The 26,524-nt window shown below is 36.9% G+C and overlaps 1 protein-coding gene across 1 annotated transcript in view; it reads left to right on the forward strand.

The window, feature by feature from the left end:
- The window catches only part of MACROD2 (mono-ADP ribosylhydrolase 2), a 2,133,612-nt gene that overhangs the window by 2,059,560 nt on the left and 47,528 nt on the right, over positions 1-26,524 (forward strand). The window contains exons 15-16 of the mRNA XM_045832893.1: positions 4,717-4,791; positions 5,057-5,146. Coding sequence (XP_045688849.1) covers positions 4,717-4,791; positions 5,057-5,146 — 165 coding nt within the window. The remainder of the gene's footprint in view (positions 1-4,716; positions 4,792-5,056; positions 5,147-26,524) is intronic.

Here is a 26,524-nt window from a genome sequence, read left to right on the forward strand (position 1 = left end):
TATATCCTCATATGCCACCAAAGATAGAAAGAATCTCAAAGATAGAAAGAATTTCAGTTGGTTTTTTTTTGTTTGTTTGTTTTGGCCTTTAAAAATAATAATAAAATTAAAACCCAAAGAGCATCCAGTTCTCCTTCCAGGGTCCTTTGCCATAAATATAGTATATGAAGAGCTTAGTAGCCTAAGGCACTTACTTATTACTAAAGGTTGTGGTAAGAAGTAAGTTACAGTCCCTAATTACTATTTACAGACATTGATGAGTACTATAATAGAGGGCAAATTAAATAGTTATTTATTGCTCATTCATCAGTAGGTGCTGGGAAGGAATATATGAGTAAAATACAATTGCTATCTTCACAATGTTCATAACCTGGTGAGAGAAACAAACACTGGCACAGCTATCTTACAGTGTAATAAGGAAAATAATAAATAGAAGAATGAGCAAAGGAACTCAATAAGCAAAGATGTAATTGCTTTATATGGTACTCAAAGGTGAGAAGGGTAGAAATGGGTCTGGGGGAAAGATTTTTCATGCCTCTTTCCTCCACATTGAATAATTTTGTGATGAGTATCATGACATCATAAAGAATGAAAAGCAGAAATGGAAATCTCATACATTTCAGGTGGGAGTATAAAATGGAGCAAACTCTTTGAATACTGTTTTTTAGTATCTAGTAAAGCTAAATATGTATGTTGACTATTCCTTAGAAATTTCACTGCTAGGTTTATACCCAAGTGATGTAAGTCCATATGCCCACAAAATAAATAAATGTACAAGAATTTTTAGTAGCAGTATTTACAGTAGCCCCAAATTAAAAATAATTCAACATCTATATAACAGCATATTAGATAGTGAAATGGCATACAGCAATGAAAAATAATGAGTCAACAACTGGGATTAATCTCACAGGAAAACATGTGTAAAAAAGTAAAATGCAGATTGTTAGCTCTGGTCAAGATGGAGGCTTAGGTGGAAATACTTCACTTCCTCACACAACCAAAAGAAGGATAATGACCAATTTAAAAACAAAAAACAACCAGAACTGCCAGAAAATCAAACTGCATGGAAGCCTTACAACTGAGGAGTTAAAGAAACATTCATCCAAACTAGTAGGAGGGGTGGAAATGGGCAGCTGGGGCAGAGAGGACTCTCAGAAAGGTAACCAACTGCGAGGGTAAGGTGGGAGCTGGCTGACCAGGCAGTACAAGCTGGGAGGAACAATTGGGGAGCAAGACAGACTGCACAAAAAAGGGTTTCAGTGCAGGAAACTAAAAACTCAAAACCTCTGGCTATAAAAACCAGCAGGGGTTGCAGGACGGGGAGAAACTCCCAGTCTCACAGTAGAGTCCACTGGAAAGGACCACAAGGTCCTAGAATTTACACAAACCCACCCACCTGGGAATCAGCACCTGAAAGAGCACAATCCACTTGTGGGAAGTAAGGGAAATAGTGGAGAGTGGGGAAAGAGCCAAGCTTAGGAACCTCTGGGACAACTTTCAACATTCCAACATCCAAATTATAGGGGTGTCAGAAGAAGAGGAAGAGCAAGAAATTAAAAATTTATTTGAACAAATAAGGAAGGAATACTTCCCCAGCCTGGTGAAGGAAATAGACTTCCAGGAAGCCCAGGAAGCTCAGAGTCCCCCCCCAAAAATGGATTCAAGAAGAAACACACCAAGACACATCATCATTAAGTTACCCAAGATTAAAAATAAAGAAAGAATCTTAAAAGCAACAAGAGGAAAGGAGGGTGTTATAAAGGAGTGCCCATAAGACCATCAGCTGGTTTCTCAAAAGAAACCTTACAGGCAAGAAGGGGCTGGTAAAAAGTATTTGAAGTCAGGAAAGGCAAGGACCTGCATCCAAGATTACTCTGTCCAGCAAAGCTTTCATTTAGAATGGAAGGGCAGATAAAGTGCTTCCCAGACAAGGTAAAGCTAAAGGAATTAATCATCACCAAGCCATTATTATGGGAAATGTTAAAGAGACTTTCTAAGAAAAATAAGAAGATCAAAAACTATGAACAGTAAAATGACAACAAACACAACTGTCAACAACTGAACCTAAAACACTAAAACAAAAACTAAGCAAACAACTAGAACAAGAACAGAATCACAGAAATGAAGATCACATGGAGGATTATCAGTAGGGATGGGGAGGAAGGAGAATGGGGGAAAAGTTACAGGGAATAAAAAGCATAAATGGTAGGTACAAAATAGACAGGGGGGGAGGTTAAGAATAGTATAGGAAATGGAGGAATGAAAGAACTTATTTTAACGACCCATGCACATGAACTGAAGGGAGGGTGCAGAAGGGTGGGGTGTGCAGGGCGGAGAAGGATAAAGGGCAAAAAAAAATTGTGACAACTGTAATAGCATAATCAATAAAATATACTTTAAAAAAGTAATATACATGTTGTATGTTCTGTTTATATGAAATTGAAAAACAGAATAATCACCTATGGGGGTGCTATTTGCAGGTACCAAAAGAGGAAGTAGAGCCACTCCTGCTAGAAATGTTCTTGATCTGGGTGGTGATTGCACAGTGACACGTTTGTATATTTAAAAACCTGTAGTCTTAAGACTTGAGTATTTTTCTACATGTAAGCTATATTTCAGCTTAAAAAAATTAAAAACCATAGTAAAAGCATTTCCAGAAAAAAAGAATTTTTGTTCAGATAAACCTAGCTGAGAATTTTGAAAGTAGAATGGGGATCATAATACTAACTTTGCAGGGCTGATATAATAATTAGAAAAAATGTGTATAAAATACACAAAGTCTGACATTTGTATAGAATTGATTTATAAATATATTTTCTAGCCTACTGATTCCTAACATTCAAAGTGCAAACAGAGCACCTAGAAATGTTGTTAAAATGTGCACTATGAGTCTGTAGGTCTGACATGAGGCCTGAAATCCTGTATTTTTTAAAAGCTCCCAGGTAATTCCAATGTTGCTCACCCATGGACCACTTTGCCCATGGAGGTTGAGAGAAATGGGGATGAATGAGGCTTATCAGCAAGGGAAAGGTGTTAAATTCATATTTTAAAAATATTACTGTTAGCAATTCAAAAAATAGATTACAGGAGAAAAATTATAGATTAATAGAGAGAGAATATATTCCTGAATGAGTAAAGGGGAAGGGGACTAGACAGGGGAAAAAAAGCATTTTTCAGAAACATCAAATCTTGGCATTTCATTGAATTTTAGGAGTGATGACAGAAAGACATCAAAGGCAGCTTGAGGTTTTCAGCTTCAATGAACAAGTATATAAATATATTGTAGTTGCAATTTTTATTGGATCCTTTTGATCAAAATTGAGCTCAAGAGGAAAGGATATCAAAAAAACCCACTTGTTTTTAAAGAGTAGGTTACTATAGCAGAGAATAAACCAGAAGGGAGTACTATAATGATTAATTTTTTAAATTTTTTTATTGTTGTTTAATTACAGTTGTCCCAAAAGGAAGTACTAACAGGCAGAATGCTAACAGTTGTGTTAAAGAGGAAACTGTGAATACAAGAGGTTGTATGTCAGCTTTGCTGTAGGAACAAATAACCCTAAAAGTTCCAATAGCTGCAACAATAAAGACTCCTCATGTCTCTGCTTGGTTTTGCTCCATGTGCTTTCATTCCAGGATCTAGGCTGAAGAGCACACTCTATTAGGAGCAGGAGAGCTGGAGGAAACGTGCAATGGATCTTGAAGTTTCTGTTTAGATCTAATAGCATCATGTCTGTTTCTGCGCCATTTTCTAAACCAAGTTACATGAATAGGCCTTTCACCAATGAGGTGGGAACATACATTCATCCCACATTGGCCACCACAGGTCACATGGTTATACAGAGAAGTAGTATCCTTTTACAGAAAGAGAGAGGAACAATAATCCATCTACCACAAGGATGTACCCAGGCAAAGAGCCCAAGCTCCTCTGCATCCCCTTTCTGCCTATAACCAAGCTTAGCTCTGGATTTTTTCTTAACTCAGCAGTGAAATATCCTCAGCACAAAATCTTTCATTAATATGAGACAAAATGGACAGATTTCAATTTACCCCCTAAAGAACACTGAAATGTTCTAAATCCTACCGAGAAAGGGAGGAAGAAAAGCCAGGGGACATAGAGGGAATGAAAAACATTACTGGATAATGAGCCTCAGAGTAACTAAGAGCTGGAGGAATTCTCTCCTGACCATTGCTGTGTTCAGTGGGTGCCATTAGAGAGTGGTTGGGCTGTCAGCTGACCCAGTTTGCGTGTGCTCACATTGCTCCAATGGTTCACGCTCCATCGATGGAAGAATGAAAATGCAAGTAGTGTTTTAATTTTCCAGGAATCTTCAGTACAGGAAATATCTATAACTTCAAGGAAAATTAACTATAATTAACACATGCAGTCCAGGAATTATTTAAAATGTCAAGACTCCCAGGTTGTGTTCACTGCTGTTAGTACATTCATAAGCTAAATATTAATTATACTAATCAGCTAAAAAAAGAGTTTTTACCTAAATTATCTAGATATTTTTTATAAAATAATTGAGATAAATTTTATGATCTGCAAAAACAATACCTTCCCCCTCTGCTTTCATTCAGAACTGTTCTCTATCTCTGCATGCATCGTCAAAGCATGGTTTCTGACATTTTTTTCTTTTTCAAACCAGGGATAAAGCTATGGTCATGTATATCACATTTTTTTAAAAAAATTGCAATCTCTCTTCTTAACAGGACAAGAGAATGATTCAATGAAGAATGAAATAAAAATTGAGGCAGAGCCACAGAGCTCATACATGGAAACAGAAGGCATTGAAAATGGCATGTATTGTTACCAGAGAATGAGACAAAGCTATGGGCTGTGCCTCCTACACATACCCGTGTGTGGGAGAGTGGGGTGGGTGGGCTTTAGACAATGATTTCTAGAGAATGGCAATAGTTTTCTGCTTTGTATGCCTGTTAAAATCAGAGGGGTGGGGGAAAGAACTTTAACTTTGCGTGCTTTAGTAAGTGTGTTTTGCCAACAATTTCAACTAAAACATTCCTGAGTATCCTTCTGTCTCATTCTGTTTAGAGCTTTCATCAAACCAAGAAGATGCCACAATTGTGGAGCAACTGGAAGTGATTCCACTAACAGGTGACCAAGAAGGAAAAGGGGAGAAAGGTAGGACTGCTCTTAAATAACCCATCAAAATAGAGTCTCTTTGGGTCTTGCCTAGAATTCACCATCAGAGTTATCCTCGTGCAATTGCAGCCTGTTAAGGGGGAAAATAAACATTTCTTTAATCCTAAAACTACTTTTGTGAGTAGAATATAATCCATTAGCAAGTGAAGATGCTCGTAACAGTTATCTGCCATTACAAATAGTATGAATATGCTTTTATTATTCATTTAGATTCAATTTAATTATAAAAACATAGTATTGAGAAAGCCTATAAGAAATCAAAATTATTGACTAGATGGATGAGTCTTAGAAAATTTGAGATGACTATAAAACAAAGAGATTGACCTTTTGGTATTGATTTCCTTCTGTAGTCCTTCATATGATAATAATTAAAGAAGTGGTTTCTATAAAATATACATATTATATGAACCTTCTAAATTGTAAGCTTTTTCTGGTAACATTAGATACCATAATATTCAGTACTGTTAAAAATAACTGAGCATTATGATGATTTTTGAAGACATGGGAGGAATGAACACTTTGTAAAATTTAAAGCAGTATCTGGGACAAGAAGTCAATACATTGGCGTAAACATAGAAATCTTTTCTAAAAATCCAATTAAAAAATATTATCAAATGAGATCAGGCACATTCAGGCAAAGCACCTAAACAGACATTTCTCCAAGGAGAACATGCAGAGGACCCAGAGATATATGAAAGTATGCATCACTCAGCATCACTAGCCATCAGAGAGATGCAAATTAAAACCACAGTGAGATACCACTTCACACCAGTGAGAATGGCCATCATTGATAAATCAATAAACAATGAGTGCTGGAGAGGATGTGGAGAAAAGGGAACCCTAGTACACTGCTTGTGGGAATGCAGACTGGTGCAGCCACTATGGAAAACAGTATGGAATTTCCTCAGAAAGCTAAAAATGGAACTGCCTTTTAATTGGCAATTCTACTACTGGGGTTATTCACTAAGAATCCTGAAGCACCAATTCAAAAGAATCTATACACCCCAATGTTCATAACAGCACAATTTACAATAGCCAAGTGCTGAAAGCACCCTAAGTGCCCATCAGTAAATGAGTGCCCATCAAAAAACTATGCTACATTTACACAATGGAATACTATGAAACAGAAAGAAAGAAAGATCTCCTACCCTTGGTGACAGCATGGATGGAAGTGGAGAGCATTATGCTAAGTAAAATAAGCCAGGCAGTGAAAGACAAATACCATATGATCTCACCTTTAAGTGGAACCTAATCAATAAAATAAAGAAGCAAGCAAAATATAACCAGAGACATTGAAATTAAGAACAAACTGACAGTAACCAGAAGGAAGGTGGGAGGCAATAATGGGTGGAAAAGGGGAACAGGTTATCAGGAACATATATAAAGAACATACGGACAAAGCAAAGGTGAGTAGAATCAAGGGTGGGAAGTGGGGATGGCTGGGATTGGGGGGAGTGATGGAAAGAAAATAGAGACAACTGTACTTGAACAACAACACAAAAATGTGAAAAAATAAAAACATTGTTAAAGAAATTCAGCATTTATTGAAAAACTTGAATTTTATTTTTATATATAAAAATCTGTTAAAAGAAACTAAAATATGAAATATGAAGTAAAATCATTTCTCTAGTATACTATGTCATAAATCATGCTGCTCTTAAATAATATGTATTTGCAAAAGAGTTGCAAAGTAATAACTTGACAGGCCTTATTTATAGAACACTGATCAGTTTTGTTTCCAAATCACCAGTAAAATGCAGACATGCTCTCAATTGTGCGATCAGGTCAGTAGTAGCTACAGATTCTAAACAACAAACTCTTCTTGACAGAGACATTGATACAGTTTATTTAGGAAGCCATGTAGTAATTTTCACATCTCTTTTTATTTTCACTATATTTAGAGCACAATATTCTTCCATATTCATGCCTCTAATAACCTTTCTGTATTGCAAATCCTAGGTCAGGCTCATGACACCATGCTCCTGGCAAGTCAAGTAAATGGTACCCTTGGAGTAGTTAATGTCTTAAGATGATAATAAACATTTGATACAACCCTTACTTTAGATACAGTTGCATGGCATTGCTCCTTTCAATTGTATTTATAAAATATAAAATACCCAGTGGTGCCTGCCTGCTTAATTTCTATGTAGCAGAAATTAATTATTTTGTACTGTATATTGTACTTTGAGATATGCAAATGAGGAACATCAAATGGATATACATTTTCTTCTTATTAATTTGACTTACAGTGGAAAGTATCTTGTGTTCAGTACACATGGACATGTCTCCTTTCTTGCAGTAGCTTCTCTAGCATTGAGCACTCCTGCAATTACTGAGGAGTTAACCATCCACTCTTTATGTCTCCCTTGTGAGAATACCAACCCCCTTCTGCAAATGGTGAAATAGCATGTGGGAAAGAAATTAGGTCAATTTCTGCTACTCATTTGTCAAAACTTTGAAGTTGATTTTTTTTTTTTAAGATTTGACTTTATCTGTAGGAGAGTAATAATGCCTGCAGGCTTGAATTAACTACATTGTCCCTGTCCTTTTTTACCACAGATATTTAACTTGGCCCTGCCTTGAATATTTCTAAGTTTGAAATAACTTAAAATGTATCACCTTTACCATTACTTGCTTCAAAGCAAGAGTTAAAAGCTATCCAGTAACACATAAGAAAAGTAACCAAAGGAAAATGGGGCAATGTAGATTTAGTTTGCTCTGCTCTAGCTCTGCCCCTAATTAACAAACTAGGTGTCCTTGGGCAAGTTATTTGGCCTTTCAGTGCCTCAGATTCCTTATCTGTAAAATTGTGATGACAAAAGTCTCATATAGTTGTAGTGAAATTTGAAAAGCTGTTATAACAATATCTGGGACATAGAAAGTACTCCATAAGCATTTAACATTTATCGTAATTTGATAAATTGATGACAAAGTCAAGAAAATACATATGTAAAGTCCATTTATTGTGCTTCCTAACTATTTAAATCCATATAAACTTCACATATGCTACATTATCTTTCAACAAAAATTGTTCTGCACATTTCATTTTTAGCATCATTACCTGCAGGGTATTCCAAATACACATATTTCATTCTATAAAGGTAGAATAATTAATGAAAGATGATGTGGAAGGCACCTGTCCTATTCACAAAGTCCTTTTTCTTTGTCATGATCTCAGTCTTCTGTTTGAGAAATGCTGAGTGAACAATACTTTTTATTTTTCATCAAAATGTAATTGATATATAACATTAGTTTCAGGTGTGTAAAATAATGATTCATAAAGAAGAAGCCATTGATTTCTTGGTAGATTTATAGAATAAAAGTAGTAAATAAGTTCAAATAGTAGAATTTTCTTTTGTTTTATATAGATATTAAGGAATCTTGTTTAAAAACATTTTGAGAAAATAGCTCCAGGTTTTGTGTATATTCACAGTATCTCTTAATGGAAAGTTGAACATATGTATTAAGACTTATTCTTATCTGTGAACAAAAACAAATGAGTATTCAATGACATCTGTAGGAATATTCTTTTTAGCTTTAGAAATAGTGATTCTCCTTTATTTTGAGAATCTTTCTAAGGAGACATAAAGGGTTTCTTTCAAAGAATTCTAGACCAGAAAAAAATGTATAATCTTTTTCTTTCATTTTGCAGCATGCTATAAGATTAGAAAATGTAGATAATCTTCAGGATACATCTTCTGTGGCTCCCAGGTGTATGGCACAGATGTTACAACATTAAGTTTTGAAGTGAGCTCTACCAAAATACGGGTTTTGAAAAGAAGAGAAAATATTCAGCAGAACTTCATGCTGATAAAATTACACAATAGCACAATGGACATGTCCCTAGGAGACCTGAAATACAAAACTTTCAATAGGCATAAAGTGAGGTTTCACATATGGCAGCTTTTCTCATACTGCCACATTACCTCCTCCTAAATGAGACCAGTTTTATGCTTCCCCAGCAGGATCTGCAGCACATATGAAATCCAGTCAAATAACATCACTTAGGTTAATAACCAAATAGGAAAGTAATATTACAGGAGATCTCCTCTAGAAAGGATCTAATATTTTAGTATAAAATACAAAGCCAGCATTAAAATATTTTCCTGCAGATTTTTATTTGCAGTTAAATTTAAAAATATTTGACACAAAGTCTTAATAACTATATTAACATTGTTGTTATTAACACATAATTTTATTTTTATTATGAATATATTAGACTTGTGTTATGTAGAAAACATACATCCCTATTATTTTTCTTGTATCAATTAATAAATATTATATGAAATACTAATCCTTTATCTACTTACTAAAGTTGACCAAAATTGATGGCAACTGAAGGTATATTACAGTTTAAAGTCTTCTTGGGAACAAAGTAGACAGGCAGAAAGTGAAGGTCAAGCCAGCAACAAGTGTAAGTTACAATGTCATTAGGCTTACAGTACAGATAGTGAGGGTGGTAAGGGACATAAGCATCTGAAAGTGCTGTTATCCTGGGGAGGGTGCGTGCAGGAGGAATCCTGGAACCATTGCCTGGTGGATACCAAAGAACACTGGCACGCACACACAATTTTTTATCTCTATGCTTTTTTCCACAATCCCATGTGAATTTTATAAAGTGTGTGTGTGTGTGTGTGTGTGAGAGAGAGAGAGAGAGAGAGAGAGAGAGAGAGAGAGAGAGAGAGAGAGAGAGAGAGAGAGAGAGATAGGGTTAAGACTCAGAAGAGCTGACTTTTAGTTCTGGCTTTGACACTGCCTAGCTATAACCCTGAGTAAGCTTCTTAAGCCTCTTGGAGCCTCAGGTTCCTCCTCAGTGAGGGATATACTTATCCTCATGCATCTTGAAGTTATGAAAAAGATGAAATGAAACCATTTTTGAAGAATAGCTGGGGTAAGCAAGATTAGCAGGAGTGAGCAAACTATAACCCACAGGCCAAACCTGACCCACTGCCTCTTTTCATGTGGCTTGTGGGCTAAGAATGGTTTTCACATTTTCAAATGATTGGGGTGTAAAGAGTAATAATTTGTGAGATGTGGAAATTACAAATTTCAGTGTCCACAAATAAAATTTTGTTAAAATACACAAAACCTAAAATGTTTGCTATCTGGCCCTTAACATGAAAAAAAAAAAAACCCTTTGCTAACCTCCAGTATATATCATCTATGTCAAGGTGGTCCAAATTACCCTAAATGTGAAACCCCTCCTTTCCATGCAGAACTCCTGGATTATGCAGTCTTTATCAATACACACAGACATAACACATGTATGTTTCACTAGTAATGGGAAAATAGGATTATCCCACAATGCCTTGCCCTTCTGCATGCACAGCATTTCCTCTATCCACCCCTCCTCACACTGGTGGACTTGGGAAAATGTGCCCCCTGATTTTAATCCCCATTAGAGAGGACCCCAAGCAGAGTGGCTTGGGCTCTGAGAATTTCAGCCTATGGATGGTGTGAAGTAATCTGTCTCCCTAGAATACAAATTTGGATCCTTTAAACACAATTCCTTTTGCCACTGTGCTTAAAAGAGGTTCCATTTATTTACTAGTAAACCAACTGATCTTTACTTTCTCTGGATATACTGCAAGTGATATTTGCATTAGGACTATGCACTAAACATTCTAATCGAAATCATTTTTACAGAAAGACCATGAGGTGACAGAGGAGGTCTACCCATAAAGTGAGTGGGGTTAATAGGGATTGTAATAATATAGATGTGTATATGTGTTCACTTACATATTTTGTTGTAAAGACCCAATTCTTCTCAACTATTATTTTAATATATAACCTTAAACTCAGAAATTAATTAGAGTATCTACTTGCAAACTGAAGTGCTACTTTTCTATTTGTTTTAGAAGGGAGCCCAATTTCTTTTCATTACTCTATATATCAGGTGCCTTCCTTTCAGTGCAGTATGTAAAGAGCAGCTGGTATAAGTAGTACTTGGAATGTTATTTTTTTCATTTATTTTGCTGTGAGGATTTACCTTTCAATGTGTTTTTATAATCAAGATGGAAACAATTAGGGAGCTTGCCACTTGAATGTTTTACTACACTTATTTTATAACATCTGCTACAATGTTTTAAAAAAAGGAAGTAAACATTTTAACAATAGCAAGAGGTTTGGTTCACTTGTATGCAATACCTTTATGTCATTGTGAATCCTTAAAGGAAATGTTGTTGAGATGAGTCAATCCTGTTTCCAACCAATAAATATCATCTTGTTTTTAGAGCTTACATTTTTGACATAGATGTCTGTTCATTTTTCAGGAATTTTATAGTTTATTAGCCTTGAATTTTAATTGAAAGTAGTAGGAAAAAATGCAAAGAAATAGAAATGACAGAAACAAAACCTGGATATTTCTTTTTAGAAACATTTTCAAAGAATATTTCTTTTCCATTTATCACGTGTACTTTATTCCTCAAATATACACAAAAATTACTTCACCTGTCCTTCCTTTTTCATATACTTTGAGTGCAGCTCATTAAATAATAATATTCAGGATCGAGAGATATATGGCTGATAACGTATTAAGATAGGGACATATAATTTTAATATAAGGGATACTTTTCAAAATGAATATTCATTTTATACTATGATATACTACTCTTATTTTTCCATTAACAAAATATTTTAGACAACCTTGTGCAATAGGTTGCATAATAAATAAAACTTGCATAACATCTAATAATTAAATATAACTAAATAGACAAGATAAATACACATATAGTTTGTGTGTGTGTGAGAGAGAGAGAGGGGGAGAGAGAAAGAGAAAGAGGGGAGACTGCTTGAGATTTCAAGATGCTCTGTTGCTAGCTTTGAAGATAGATGAAGGAGGCCATGTGACAAGAAATGCAGGCAGCCTCTGAAAACTAGAATATGTAAGGAAAAAGATTCTTCCCCAGATCCTCCAGAGGGAAAGTAATTCTGCGTATACCTTGATTTTAGCCCCATCAAACCCTGTTCAGGGGTTTCTGGCCCTATTTCAGACTTCTGGCTTCCAGACTGTAAGGTAATAAATTTGTGTTATGTTAAGACACTACGTCTATGGTAATTTGTTATGACAGCAATAGGAAACTAATATGTTTCCTCACAACAGAGTTCCTTCAAACCATGTTAAAAATGTACACTTGTCCTAATAGATCCCCAGAGAAAGCAGAGGCTTTCAATATCTTTCCATGTTCTAGTTGGGAATGGCCATACAGTTATTCCTCCTATAATCCATGCTAAATTAGGCAGCATTTTTATTATCATAACCCATCCCTTTTTAATGTCAGTCTCTGTTGGTTGCACAACTGAAATTTAATTCAGGTAAATCTAATTACTGTGGCCATAGTCAATAGAATAGTTACGCATCTCTAGGAGATTGGAGGCAGGGGAAGGAATTACAATAAAAGCATTAGGGAAATAAAGAAAGGGAGGGAAAGAGAAAAAACAATGAAAGAGGGAGGAAGAAAGGAGGAAAGAAGGAAGAATGATGGTAAAAAGAGAAAGAGCTGGTTTCTATTTTCTAGTCTGGGTAAAATAATGAAGTAAATATTCAAACAATACTTTTTGGAAAGAAAAGAGATACAAAATTCATGTCTAAATTCTTTCCAGTTTAGCTCTCCCTGATTAACACCACTAAGTGGAAATAGAGAAAGAACCTCTTGACCCTGAAGATTTTCTAATAGTTTAAGACCAAACTGACCACAAATATTGTGAATATATTATTCTAGCACTTAGGTATGTATAAAAATTAGAGTGTTTGCTAAAATACAGATTTTTGGACCCTCCCCCCAGAGATTCTGATACATTAGGTCCTGGTGGGCCTGGGAATCTGCACTTGTATCAAGTTTCTAGGTGATGGCAAAGCTGCTGATCTGGGGACCACATTTTGAATGGCACCACTACTCTAGTATTTGGCATCCAAATTCAGAGTATTCTATGAAAATCTCTTAGACCTTTTCCTCCATCTTATTTTTGTTAGAGAGTAGGTGTTTACACACAGCAAAGATATCATATATTTAGATGAGTGGATACTGATAGATGGTAGATTAGATTAGATTAGACTAGATAGATAGACCACATAGTATATTCTCCCTTCTCAGTATATCCAAATCACCTGGATACCTTATTAAAGGATAAATTGCTGGCCCTATACCTCAAGTTCTTGATACAGAAGATCTAGTGATGATGGGCAGGCAAGAGTTTGTATTTTTGACAAGTCTGCAAGTGATGCTAATACTGCTGGTCTGGGGACCACACTTTAAGAACCACTAGCCAAGCCCTTGTTTTTTATCCACTCATCTGACTCACATCAGGCATTATGGGAGGTCTTTAGCATCCTCATGGATTCCTAGGACCTGCAGCTGGGATAGAGAGCACAGGGTAATGTGGTAAGGGTGGGTACCTCTTTCCAGCTCAAATCCCAGTATGTCTGAGATCAGCTGTTTGTAAGCCTTTCTTCCCCCATGTGCTCTCCTCATGGTCAATGACAGTTCATCCCTCCCGGGGTGGCAGGTCTGGGGCCGAGTGGAAGAGGAAATAAAGAGACTGTGCAGAAGAGGATGGTGCTTGTCCATTGGAAAGGAAACCCAGGGTACTCTGGGCACATCCTGACCTGTTTATCTGAAAATACACAGCGTTTGAGTTGTGTATCTGAAAACTGTGTTCTCTACTGAAGTCATGTTTTTCTAGTTTTGATGAAAAGTCAGTAACAAAAGGAAAAAATATTTCTTCGCTGTTGTCTCAGCAGTTTTACCCATTTTCAGACACAGAAGCAAGATGGAGCAATGTGAAAGAAAATGGCAGTTCCTTTGCAAAGGCTGAAAAAAAGAACAAAAATAGGATTAGGGGCATCATTGTTCTCAACTTCAAGAGTTACCCTACACAAAGTAAAAAAAAAAAACTTTGATTTAGCAGTCCCTGTCTGATTTAAGTCTGTTTGTCTTCCAAATTCTAACATTTTCTTAGCTGAATTGGAGGGGATTCATTATTTACAAAAAATAAAAGGAGAAACTGAACAGGGCTTTCAGAGCAATGCACATAAGCTGTTTGCCATGCTGAATTAGCACCTGGGGCATTGATTTGAAAGCTAAAGGCAGGCCATTCACCTGGGTTGTCAAGGAAAACAGAAGCAACTGTCTGGCTGACGAATCAGAGAGCGCACACGTCACCAGGGCTCCATCTGAAACTGCCCTTGCAGAACACAGATAACCTAAAAGAAAAGTACAGAGGCTGTTCTGAAACCTAATTCCAATTTAGGAGCATATCTCCCTTTCTCCTTTCCATAAGCTACCGGTGATTTCTAATTAGAAATGCCTTTCCAAACCAAACCAGCCTAATTCCTTTTTCTCCCTGAAAAAGGGTGTCCCTTTTCTGGTGTCAATGTTTGGCTTTGCTTAATCACTAAGCACTGTTGTTGCTTAGTTCACTAAACTTGTTTGTTGGCCTTTCCCAACATTCTAAACAGTAATAGTCTCATTGACCCAGTAATTAAAGAAATCCAGTACCTTTTCATTTCGGCTGGCTGCCCTCTTCTTTTTCCCCTATTGTTTTTTTAGTAACACCACCAGCAGATGTTTAGAGATTTTTCACCCTTTCAAAACTTTGTATTTTTCCCATCTCATCAAGCATATCTGAGCTAAATGTAATTAGCTTAAGACTTCTGAGTCCTCAGGAGATCAGTTAAAGACCTGAGCAAATTCAATAAAGAACTTGAAAAGCGAATCCTGGAAGGCTATGCAAAACCACAGGAGAGCCACTATTATTTTAGAAGCAAAGACTTCTCTCCACCTCCCCATCACTCCTTCTTTTGGTATTTTAAATTCTTAGAATATTCATGAGGTCTCCCGGGCTTTGGAGTTCTATCGAGACCATTATTGGGTAGGTGGAATATTTAAGCTTTCTTCAGCGGGGTAGGTGTTTGGCTCCTTTTAATTGATTTCAATCAAGGAGTGCTTTTTGAGTAGCCCTAAGTCACTCCCAAATGGCAAACAGTTTGTTTGCTAAATCTCTTAGCCTTTTCATTAAGTGTTTTATCCTTTGGTTGTTGAAAACTAGCTGGTAAGCCTTCTTTGTAGTTCCAAGCATTTGATATGAGGACTAAATTAATTAACTGTAATACAGATGTGCACCCTGCCTTTGAGTGGAGAGGAAACCCTTTATTTCTGAGTAGCCACATATATTGCAGCACTTGACACCACAGCTCAAGCTCTTTACTTCATACTGGGGAGAAAGCAAGATTCTGAGACAAAATTGAATTCTATTTTTATTGAAATTGAGTGAAGGAGCATTCGAGTATGTGAAGCCCAGATTGTGTGTGTGTTAGGATATGGGCATGGGCCCATCCTTGGATGGTATGGTATGTATTTCCCCCCTTCACTCAAGTGGGAGGATCCAAGCCTCAGGTGTTGGGTAGTAGGATGATAAAGTCTGTTGTCAGTTTCTCATTGCCAAGATTTGGGTGTGAGGGGAATGATTGTTTATAAATTCACTACCATCTTGTTCAGATAAAAGGGACCAATGGCAACAATTGATTAGAATGGCTTTCTTTTTTATCTCAAGTGAACTAATCAGTTTTTATAAGAGTCATAGGTATGTATCTATAATGAAGATTTTATATACATGTCACACTTTCAGAGGTCATTTCAATCATGATTTAGAGGAAAATTCCTTTTAAAACATGGAAAGTGTGTTTTGAGCAGTATTATGCCATGGAGTAGGCTTGCAAAGCAGGCCCCAAACACTTATGAATTAACTTGTTGTCTTCGAAATAAAATGCAATGTTTGAAGTGCAAATTGACTTACACAAAGATATAAACAGAGTAAAAGTTTTCTGTAGGTAGGACAAATAAAAAGTTGGTGTTATTATAAAAAGTTGATGCTTTCTATATAACATATATAAATGGTAGAAGAATGAGCAATCAATTCCAGTAAAGCTGCACTATTAATTTTTGGAATGCAATAAGCCTTAAGAAACTAGACTATCCCAGCCAGGGGGACAGTTCTTGATCACAAACTAGTTGTATTGTTGCCAAATGAATAAGACAAAGAGAGAAAGAAAAGGAATAGCTGAGAAAACCTTCACTTTATAAGAAGATACGAAAAGGCACAAGGTCTGTTGGCAAACTCATTGTCCAAAAATGTGCAGAAATGATCTTCTACAGAGATCCTTTATACAACACTTTCACCATTAGCCATACCACTGGGTACAAGATAACTTCATTTGATTGCATTTTCCACATAACTGATGCTTAATCAGAAAACTCTGGGGGCTAGTTATCACTATTTTAGAACTTTCCAAAATGATACCCCTTATCTTCCATTTTAGAGTTTTAGAAATTAAGAGTGTGATGAGTAATGCACCCGGGCAGGGTCTTATATATAGATGGTGGAGGCAGGACTTGACATTTGTTGTCTAAGTTGTGGCCCTGTATTCTGTCCACCCTACCTTTTCCCCTGTAAGCTACCCTAATGGGTTGTTCCTAATAGAATATGATTTTCAAAGAGGTATATGCTGAATTTTAACTTAGTTCCTTTCTGAAATGGTAAAATCACTCCACTATAATCTTGGTGTTGGAATTGATCCTGGAGTTCACCCAATTTAACCTCTTGCCCTGATGTACAAAAGTCCATTTCTTTCCAGCAGATGTTATAGCCCTCACTACAGGAAAGACATGATGGGGAACTCATTACCTTTCAGAGCAGTTCTGTCTTCAGTTGATTCTACATGTTCAAAAATGAACTTGACTTTCCTGAAGCTTCTGCTCATTTATCTCTGTTCTATCTTGAAGAGGGAACTCAAATGTGCCTGGCCCATGTGGAGAGAGCTCCATGAGTTATTCAAAAGCAGTTTGCAGAGCCACTTCCTGTGTCTTCTGGTTAGTCACTTAATTCATTCCTTACTTATTTTAAACACCTCTCATATTACGTAGTTTCCAAACCCTTCATCTTGGCTGTGCACCTCTATGCAAGCTAGATTTGTCAACATCTCTTTCAAACTATGGATGTAGAATTGCATAAAATGATCCAGACCTTCATTTGTCAAATCAAAAGTTAGGGGCTTATTTTGAAAAGACAAAGCACCAGGCTCTAGCAACTCTGAGTATGAGCATCTTCCTGGGTGAGACAGTGAAATATCCTCACAGTGATACCAAGAGCAGCCTCGATCACAGCCAGACTACCCAGCTGGACTCTTCTCTAATGAGCCAGGAATAAGTTATTTACCCTGCACCTGTTTTGCCCATCTGTAAATGGGGATAACAATAGCACCTACCTCAGAGGATTATTGATAAGGACAGTATGAGCTAATATATGTACAGTTCTAGTAGTAGTGCCAGGCATATTGTAAATTCTTCTTCAGTATTAACTACTGGTGTCATCATTGTTCTGAACAGAAGTCCATACCCCAAACCAAAGGAAATTCTCACATTTTTGTTATGAACAGTGATAAATCTAAGAACTACGAGAATGCTGAGTCAAATGTTACCTTCTGCCCTAAAATGACTTGGCTAATCTACTCCCTAGTTTCTATAAGCACAATATTGGAACACAAGGGCACCCTGAGAGACATCTACTACTTTTATCCTTCAACTGTGCCACAGCTTGAAGTCCAGTAGTTTTACTTTAGCTGCCAATGTCTTTGATCATAAGAGAGCTCACCAAAGGATGCAGCTGATCAAGAAAATCACTCTGCAGCCCTTGGCTTTAGGTAGATGTGCTGTGTCCTGAGAGTGTCACAGCTGGTTCTATCCCCATGCAGAAATGACAAGTCAGTGCATAGAACTCTAAAATCTGGCAAAAAAAAAACAGGATTGCAAATTTAAGGAATAAAACATTAATGGAGGTGGACCTATGTGCTCCCACTGACATTATGTTTACTTAGGTACCAAATAGTATATGCTGCAGGATCTAAAACATGACTGCCATAACCATGGTTGACATTTGTATAGAAACCTGGAAAAACAGACATACAGAAGCATAGAAACACCGATCAGTCAGCTTATAGATTCAAAGTTTAGGATTTATCATTAATTCCATTCTCTTCTGTTCCTTGTTCTGAGGTTTTTAATTTATTAGAACTTCTTCCAACTGTTGCTGTTGGAATCAAAGCATATTATAAAGCAGGGAACAGAAACAACATCCAGCACCCTCCACCATCCATCCTTTACAGAATTCAAAATCCCCAAAGGAGCCATATTCTCAGAGAGAAGCTTTGGGTTAAGGACAAATAGAAATTTTGACTCTGACAAATCAGTAACTGTAAAAAATTGCTGAGAGAGACAGCGGTAACTCTTCTTAATCCTTCTAGGTCATTCCTGATGGGTTTAATCTTAGACAACAATGGCAGAAGTCCAATTTTTCTCTCTACTTACTTGATTTTAAATGCTTTATAAGAATTACATTATCGTTGGTGTCTTAATTCTTATTAAGATTATTAATGATTATGGAAATCTCACCTTAGAAAAATACAAGAGGGAGAACCAGATGAGCTTGTGATGTAAGTCCCAGTGCATCTGGGTCACCCAGGCTGCACCACACAGCCTAACAGCAGAGAGCTAACCTTCAAAGGCCCTTCTCGGCAGGGCTCCCACAGGACCAGCAACTTGTGACATTTTGTGCTGGGTACAAAATCCCACAGGCACTCACTTCTTATCTCAGCATATGCCAGTCATCACAGTCACAAAGACCAGGGGACTGAGTATAAAAGAATGGTGCTTTGTCTTCTTACTATTTTATCTTATTTTTCCTCCAGAATTTATATTTTGTACCACCATATTGTACCAAGGCAGCTTTAGAGACTAGGAAAAAAATAGCACTATGATTTCACAACTGTATCACATCAAACTGCTTTGGGTTTTACCCTCTTTAGAGTGTGTTCATGCTTTCAGCTACTAGGAGGACTCTGAAAGCCCTCATGAGCAGCTCATCCCCATATCTTACATGTATGCCACTCCTGGGTTATGGCCCTTGGGGTTTTGAAAAGTTGAAAAGTTTAGGGTATGAGAAACTTTGTGCAAAGACTTAGCATCCCTTCTATCCCTCAGGGGGATAGATCAGAAGCCCCTGGCAATCCCATTTTGGGCCCTATGAATCCAGATTCCTCATGATTTGGATTCTGGCAAATCAGCAAGTGGGAAAAAAGCAACCCTGATAAGGGAACACAGATTTGGGAAACCAGAGCCAGAAACTGTACCCTCTCAACACAATTTTATGTGGTCTTATCAAAACCAAGACCTTTCTCCCCACATGGTGTTCTCTTCTCCCTTTTCAAAACCAAACCAAATCTTTTCAGTTGTCAGGAAGGGATTTCAAACATTTCACAGACTGTAAGGAAAAGTTTCCCTGTACACATGAGATCCATTACTTTTGGGACTTTAAGTATCTTACCCTAAAAGGAAAACAAGATGGTTTAGGTCAACCCATGACTAGGACGATGTTGGTGAGACAGAAATGTTTGGTGTCACTGGACTGGGAATCTGAAGACATTTGTCCTAATCCAGATTCTGGCAGTCTGCTCCCTGTTGAACAATGGGGTGTGAGACCAAATACTGAGGATGCAACATTTGTTTCTTGAAGGTATGTCAGTGGTCACCAGCAGGATGATGTGGTAACAGCTGCATATGGTTAGAGTTTGTGAAGCAAAAACAATAACCACTGTTCTAGAATGAGCCAGTTGGCCATACACTTTGGATAAACCTAGTTTCTGCCTGATGTCTCTGAGGTAGACATGAAGTCCTAATTGTCTGGAATAGCAAAGATTGAAACACTAGCAGATTCAGGTGGTTCTGAGTGATGCAAGTTGTTCTAAGGTAGAGAGTGTTAGTCTAAGTCTTTTTAGGAGAAGATGTTAAGATGGAATTCATTGGGGAAATGCAAGGCATTTCTTAAGGGAACTACCTGCATGAGCAAAAAGGAGGAGGGGGCTGGTAAAGGCGGGGAGAGCCATCAGACCATACTATAAGTGTGACCCCCAAGTGAAGGAGACAAGGAAGGGAATTTGGGAAGTGTACAGTGTAAGAAAGTATTGACAAACCACCTAGGAGTCCTTGAGATTCTTTCAGCCAACAACAGACTTTACTTAGTTCTTCTCAGTCATTGGCTGGGAGCTACCTATGGGAAACATGGCCACAGAACAAATGAAGTGACAGATGGTTTCCAGAGCCCAGCAGCCATGGCCCTCACGCAATAACATTCACTGTGATTGAAAGTCTGCAAAGTGCTGATTTGTGGCTGCCACACAAAGTCCTAGAAACTCAGATAAACAGCTAATAATATACATTTTTATACTCTACTTTTTAAGCGTACAATTTAAGTATGTAGCTAATTCTCAAAAACAAGCTTGTGCTAAATTGATTATAAAATTTATGAACCAAGATTTAGACACACAAAAAAGTGAAATTTCTTTCAAAAGAATGAAATTATTGAGGGCTCTGAAGTCAATCCTAATTGCAGTCACATCTGAATATATGTGTGTCAAGAAACTGAAAATTTGCAGAGATTCCTCAGTGGGTGCCCCACATTACCAGCTTGCCCTGCAATGAACATGAAGTACCAAAGGTCAGAGGATTTCTGTAGTAGCACCTCAATTTGCACCTATCTTTTACCTACCTTTTCTCACACAGCACACAGAATTGTGGTCCCTTTCCTCTGACCCAGGTTACCCAAAGCAGTTTTCATTTTTGATGAGTTAAGTTTCTCCTCTGCATGTTCTACCACTCTGAAATGTTGTTAGCATATGTAAAGTACAAAATGTTTGTTGGGGCACCAGTCCAATTCATTACCTCCAGAGTTATATTGCATTTTTACTTACATTCCTCTGAGTAGCAAGTATTTTAATGCCAATGTTCCCTCCCTTTTGGGGGGACCAGAATATCAGAATTCCTGGATTTCTCTATTTTAACTGTTTTGGTACTTCATTCTGGAACATGCTCTTAGCACCCCATGTTCTTAGAAGTCAAGTGATTTTAGACCATCAAAGATCTGGAGAACACATGCATCTTTCAGATCACCAGGAATCATGCTTAAAGTGTGAGAGACAAATAGTGGCACCTTATAGAAATACTTCTAAGAGCAAAAAATATGCCATGATTTGTATCACGTACATGTTGTATCACCTTTGCACTTTTGGAATATGGCATGGATGCCTAGTTGTGTCAAAAAGGTAATACACAGAGAGTATGAAATGAAAGGGAGTATAAAGACCTCACTGTCATATCATAGCTAATGCATTTTAAATTGAATAGTTACAAGTATATAAACTTTTTAATGCTCAATCACATTTCTAACATAACAAATTTTAGCAGCATGGTTTTTCCCCTATATTGTCAAGTTGAATTAAATAGAGGAACAATAATGCCTTTAGTGATATTCACATAGACAGTAATATATTAAATTTTAACCCTGATTATTCCTCTGCTCCAAAGACTGTATTTAGGGCTATTATTTACTTAACCTCAAATTGTTCTAAAAATCTGTGTTCTGCCCATTTCTGATGATAGTAAATGTCAGTAATCTCAGACCATTGGTAGATTGTATGCTTACTGGGTCAGTGATGATGTATTGTATTTTGGAAAATAGTGCTGTCCTAAATATTGCAACCTTGAACAGAGGCTGGGGGCTTCATTTTTAATGTTATTTAAAACCAAACAGGATATTATTAGTTCAAGATTTCAGAATAAACATAAACATTCACTTCTATTCCTGCAAAACACACCATTGGGATAATAGTATACAGTCACAAATTTGTAGTAAACTCCAACAGTAAAAGAATCAGGAGAAGGACAATGGATTCTCTTTTATGTATCTTCTCAATCTTCCATGTTTCCTCTCATTTCATTGCCCTCTGGCTTCTCCAGCAATGTCCCTTTGCCACCTAGTGACTGAGCAACAAGCTGCCATCTAACACCAAAATCTGTGGTATGTTCTCTTTAGTCCAATGAAGGATTCTATGATGACACCACCCCTTGACCTCAATTGGCCCTTCATTGTGACTGAAAATTCTACTTTTTTCCCACCCCTAGTGGTTCATCTTGCACTTTTTATTTACAGGATCAAGGCTCCACATCTCACAACTCTAGGGGAACACAATTGACATTGATGCCCCTGCAATTATGTCATATACAATCTGCTAAGCTTCACAGGGTGATTTCACTGAGGATTGCTTGCTCCTGTCTATGGTGACTGCCCAGTTAGCATCATTAGCTACATTTGGCATGTTGAGACTTCTGCTTATGACAAGGCATGAAGAGATTCTGGGGAGCTAAGCCTAATCACACTGAGACACCATCTTTTCTCAGTTTATGTAGAAGGGTGAAGGGAAGACCCTCTTAGGATATATGTTCTAAATCCCCAAATAAGAAATGGAGCAAAAGTCCCTCCTCAGTTTTTGTTTTTTCCCTCAACCTCTCTACATGTTTCCTCTCTCTGGGTATTTAGCCTTTATCTTGAATTTGAAAGGGAATGGCATAAGGGGTAGATTTTCCATTTACATTTTCTTTATGACCAGTACTTCCTCTCAACTTTAACTGTAAATGAAAATTACCTGGGGAGATTTCAAAAATCCTGACTCCCAGGCTATGTGCCAAACTGATTATATTAGTTGCTCTTAAGGGTGGCATCAGTACTTTTTAAGCTCCATAGATGATTCCGAGGTGTAGCAATGGTTGAAAACCCTACTTTACATTCTCCCTCTTGCCTGGGGTGCAGTGGCTTTCCCACTTCCCAGTGGCTAAATGGTCATTGGCTGCTAGAAAATGTGTTATGTAGGGAAGAGGCATAAAGCAACATCAGAATAATATATTCGATATGTTATCTCATTACAGCCTTTATTACAAAATGCTATTTCTTAGTTATAAGATTCAGAATAAATTATTTTGGTTTATTATGATTACAGAACAGAATATAAATGTCATTCTGGACCCTGTAAGAGGGGTTGTATGTGTAAAGGGAGTAGGGGAAATGCTACAGAAAAGTTGAGGAACTTGTACACTTTAGGTGCATTAGTTAAAGATTCAAAGCTAACTAACAGAAAAGGGAGAAAATTATTTTAGCTATCAAAATCTTGGAAGGGAGAGGATGAAATAAATGATATATCTCCATGGTCATTGTAAGAGTGAATAACCCTCATCTAAGAAAGATAAATAAAATAGCAGTTTACTTCCATGTTATTTAAAGGTAAGAAGATAACTACCCAGAGAACTAAAAATAGAAATTGTATAGGTTGTCTCTTGGTGGGGAACATGGGGGTGTCTGGGACAAGGATGGGTTCTGTATTTCTAGCTTTAATTTCTGCATACATCTAGAAAATATGACAGGTTAAAAATAAAATTGGGATCCCAAACTGTGGTGCATATCAAAGAATGGTTTGGGAGACTATCATAAATCAAGGTCATTGCACTAATGACCTTGATTTACAGCCTTCCACTGCCATAGGCCTCATGCTGGAGCCCAGGCCCTTGTTCACAGCAGTGTTACATGCTTAGCTGGAGGCATTCAGATTCTCCATGGCCAAGTCCTTCAGTCATTGTTAGTAATGGATCACCATAATTTCACTTCATTTATAGTCTTTTAAATTCTGTAGATTCAGGGGAAATGGAGAGAGACAGTAACATTTATGAAGAATCCACAAAGTGGCATTCTAGCTTACCAGCTTGCAGAGTCTTTGGACTTTAACTATAAGTAATGGTATTCTATTAGTGCCAAGAAGTTTTAGCAGATGGCTTTGGTCTGTGTGGCATGTGCCTTTAGATGTTCTGAGAAGTATCTGTTGAGATAGAACACAGGTGATGTAAATAAGCACTGAATTGAATAGAGGACCTATGATGTCTCATCCAGGCTGCATCTGCCTTCAGCTGGTTCTATATTCTCAATTGTGTCACTTAACTTCTGGAATATCTGAAAAATGAGAACATTCCCTGACTCAATTTTTAAATTCCCTTCCAGCCTTAACATTCAACACATCAAGCATTTTTTTGGTAAAATAGGAAGTGTCACTGTTTTTCTCTGGGCTTTTTAAATTTTTATCCACCACTTCTATTAGGCTTTAAAATATAGGACAGCCTGTTACACAGGTCAGCAATGCTTTGTCTTCATATAAATACAATTAAAATTACAGAGCTATCAGTTTTGGCTGGATGACCATGAACAAGTATCTTAACTTCTTCAAACTTCTGTCCCTCACCTATAAAATAGAGAACAATGTTGAATTATGTTAGAAGGATTTGATGTATATGTTTCCTAGTCCAAAAAACATTCTCAATAAATGTCAGTTTGTTATGCTGAAGAAGATTGTGTCAATAGCCTAATGCCTGCTCCCTAGATTGAAATATAGGTTGTCATGAACTCACAAAGAGAAGTTCTATGTGAATTTGCAGATAACTAGGTCAAATTTTCCCATTTTTCTCATTTACAAAGCAGCAAACCTTCTGTTTTCGCATGAGTCTGTATGCTGAGGAAAATCTCTATCACCATCTGGTTCACCAGAAGCCAAGAAAAATACAGCACAGTAGATTAACTATCCCCAGGCCATACTCTTTTCCCATCCCTGGCCATTTTTCCTAGCCAAAACATCTGCTGTAGTGTTCAATACATTTGACTTTGTTTTAGGGCAGGTCTCCCTTTGGCCAAGCAAGAGTCCTACCCTTACCTCCCAAGGTAAAAATGGTTACCATCTGACATTCTTTGACTTGTGCACCATCTGCCTGTGTTGGCGTTAGAGCTCTCTAATAATCAATGTTACCTAGTTCTATATTCTTGTCTTCCACCTATAGAAAGGTGAGGGGGAGGCAGAGAGGCAAGAAAGGAGGACTGTATAAATGAATCAATGGCAATGATTCATTTAGTGGTAGGCAACACTTACTCTTCACAATTCCCTGTTTTGTGGCATGGAAGCAATATTTCTTCATTCTGAAAGATGATTTTAGTTTTCACTTTATATTTACATGTTGCTGGGCCTTGAAGACTAAGAATGAAGAATGCATTTATATGTTTAGAAATTTATTTTTTTTCACCCATTTAGTCACAGACTTCCTTCCTGGTGACTCAACCATTAAAATTAAGCAATCAATTTAAATGCAACTGAAATACCATGTTAAATATATACCAAGCAGAAACACACAACGCTTTCACTAAAAGTAAAATCCTGAAAGGTTTAATATCAATGGGACCCACATAGGATTGTATTATTGTTGTCATCTCTATAGAAAATAAAACAGTGATGACCTGGGGAATTGGAGGAGAGTCCACATCCAATTGATTTTTACTGAAATAACTCAGTCTTAATTCAACTAATCTAGTCCTAATTCATGCTATAGTTTTGTTCATCTACTTTAAGCAAAAAGAGCTCTATGTTGAATGAGCTCATTTACAGAAATTTTATGGGTGGAAAACAAGCGTTGAATGCTTATGTTTCCATACAAATTTCATAATCACTCTGTTGTATTTTACAATGGGTTCTTTTATTGGGAGTAAGCTAAATTCAAGCCACCCTTACAATTAGTTTTCATTACCAACATATCCTCATATGCTCACTTATGCATCCTTTTAGCATTTAAAATTTCCATTTATGTATATTTCTTGTTTTCTTTTGCATTTATTTTTATTTTTTATACCCTCACCTGAGGATATAGTTATTAAATTTTTTAGGAGACAGAGGAAGGGGGAGAGAAAGACACACATACACATCAGTGTGAGAGAGAAACATTGATCCATTTCCTTGCCTATGGTCAGGGATCAAACCTGCAACCTAGATATGTGCCCTGACCTGGGATGGAACCTGTAGCCTTTTAGTGTACAGGACAATGCTCTAAGCAACTGAGCTAAATTTTAAAAAATTTGTCATATAATTGAATCTGAGTGCTAGAACTATTTTTGGAGACTTACTGCTATTTTTTATCTTTTTCCTTAAAGAATTTTATGTATCTTGTGTCCATTTTTCTAACCAAATATTCATCTTTTTCTCTTATTGATTTATGAATCTTTTATATATTATGCCTATTAATTTTTAATCTTAATTCAGAAATTATCCTAATCTCATTAGTTACACAAATTAAGAAATTGAAATGAGATGGCTTTTCCATTGTCACATAGAAAGTTAGTGGACAATCAGGACTGCAAGCAGTCTCTTGGGTCTTCATCTAGAGGTTTCCCTCCCAAACACTAGCTTCCTTGCCTCCACCTTTCTCATTTTCCTCTTAAATTAAGCATAATCTGGGTACTTGACTTGATTCAAAGTAACAATAAGTTAGTTCTCTACCTCCATAAATTAATCACTAATAGCTGCTAACTCCCAACTTTTCTTTATCACAAAATTTTCATTTAATTTACATAATTTCCTATCAAGTAGATTTTATATACCTGAAACTGAAAATT

Source organism: Phyllostomus hastatus, unplaced genomic scaffold (assembly GCF_019186645.2).
Source record: "Phyllostomus hastatus isolate PE091 unplaced genomic scaffold, TTU_PhHast_1.1 phas_contig_17, whole genome shotgun sequence".
Classification (NCBI taxonomy): domain Eukaryota; kingdom Metazoa; phylum Chordata; class Mammalia; order Chiroptera; family Phyllostomidae; genus Phyllostomus; species Phyllostomus hastatus.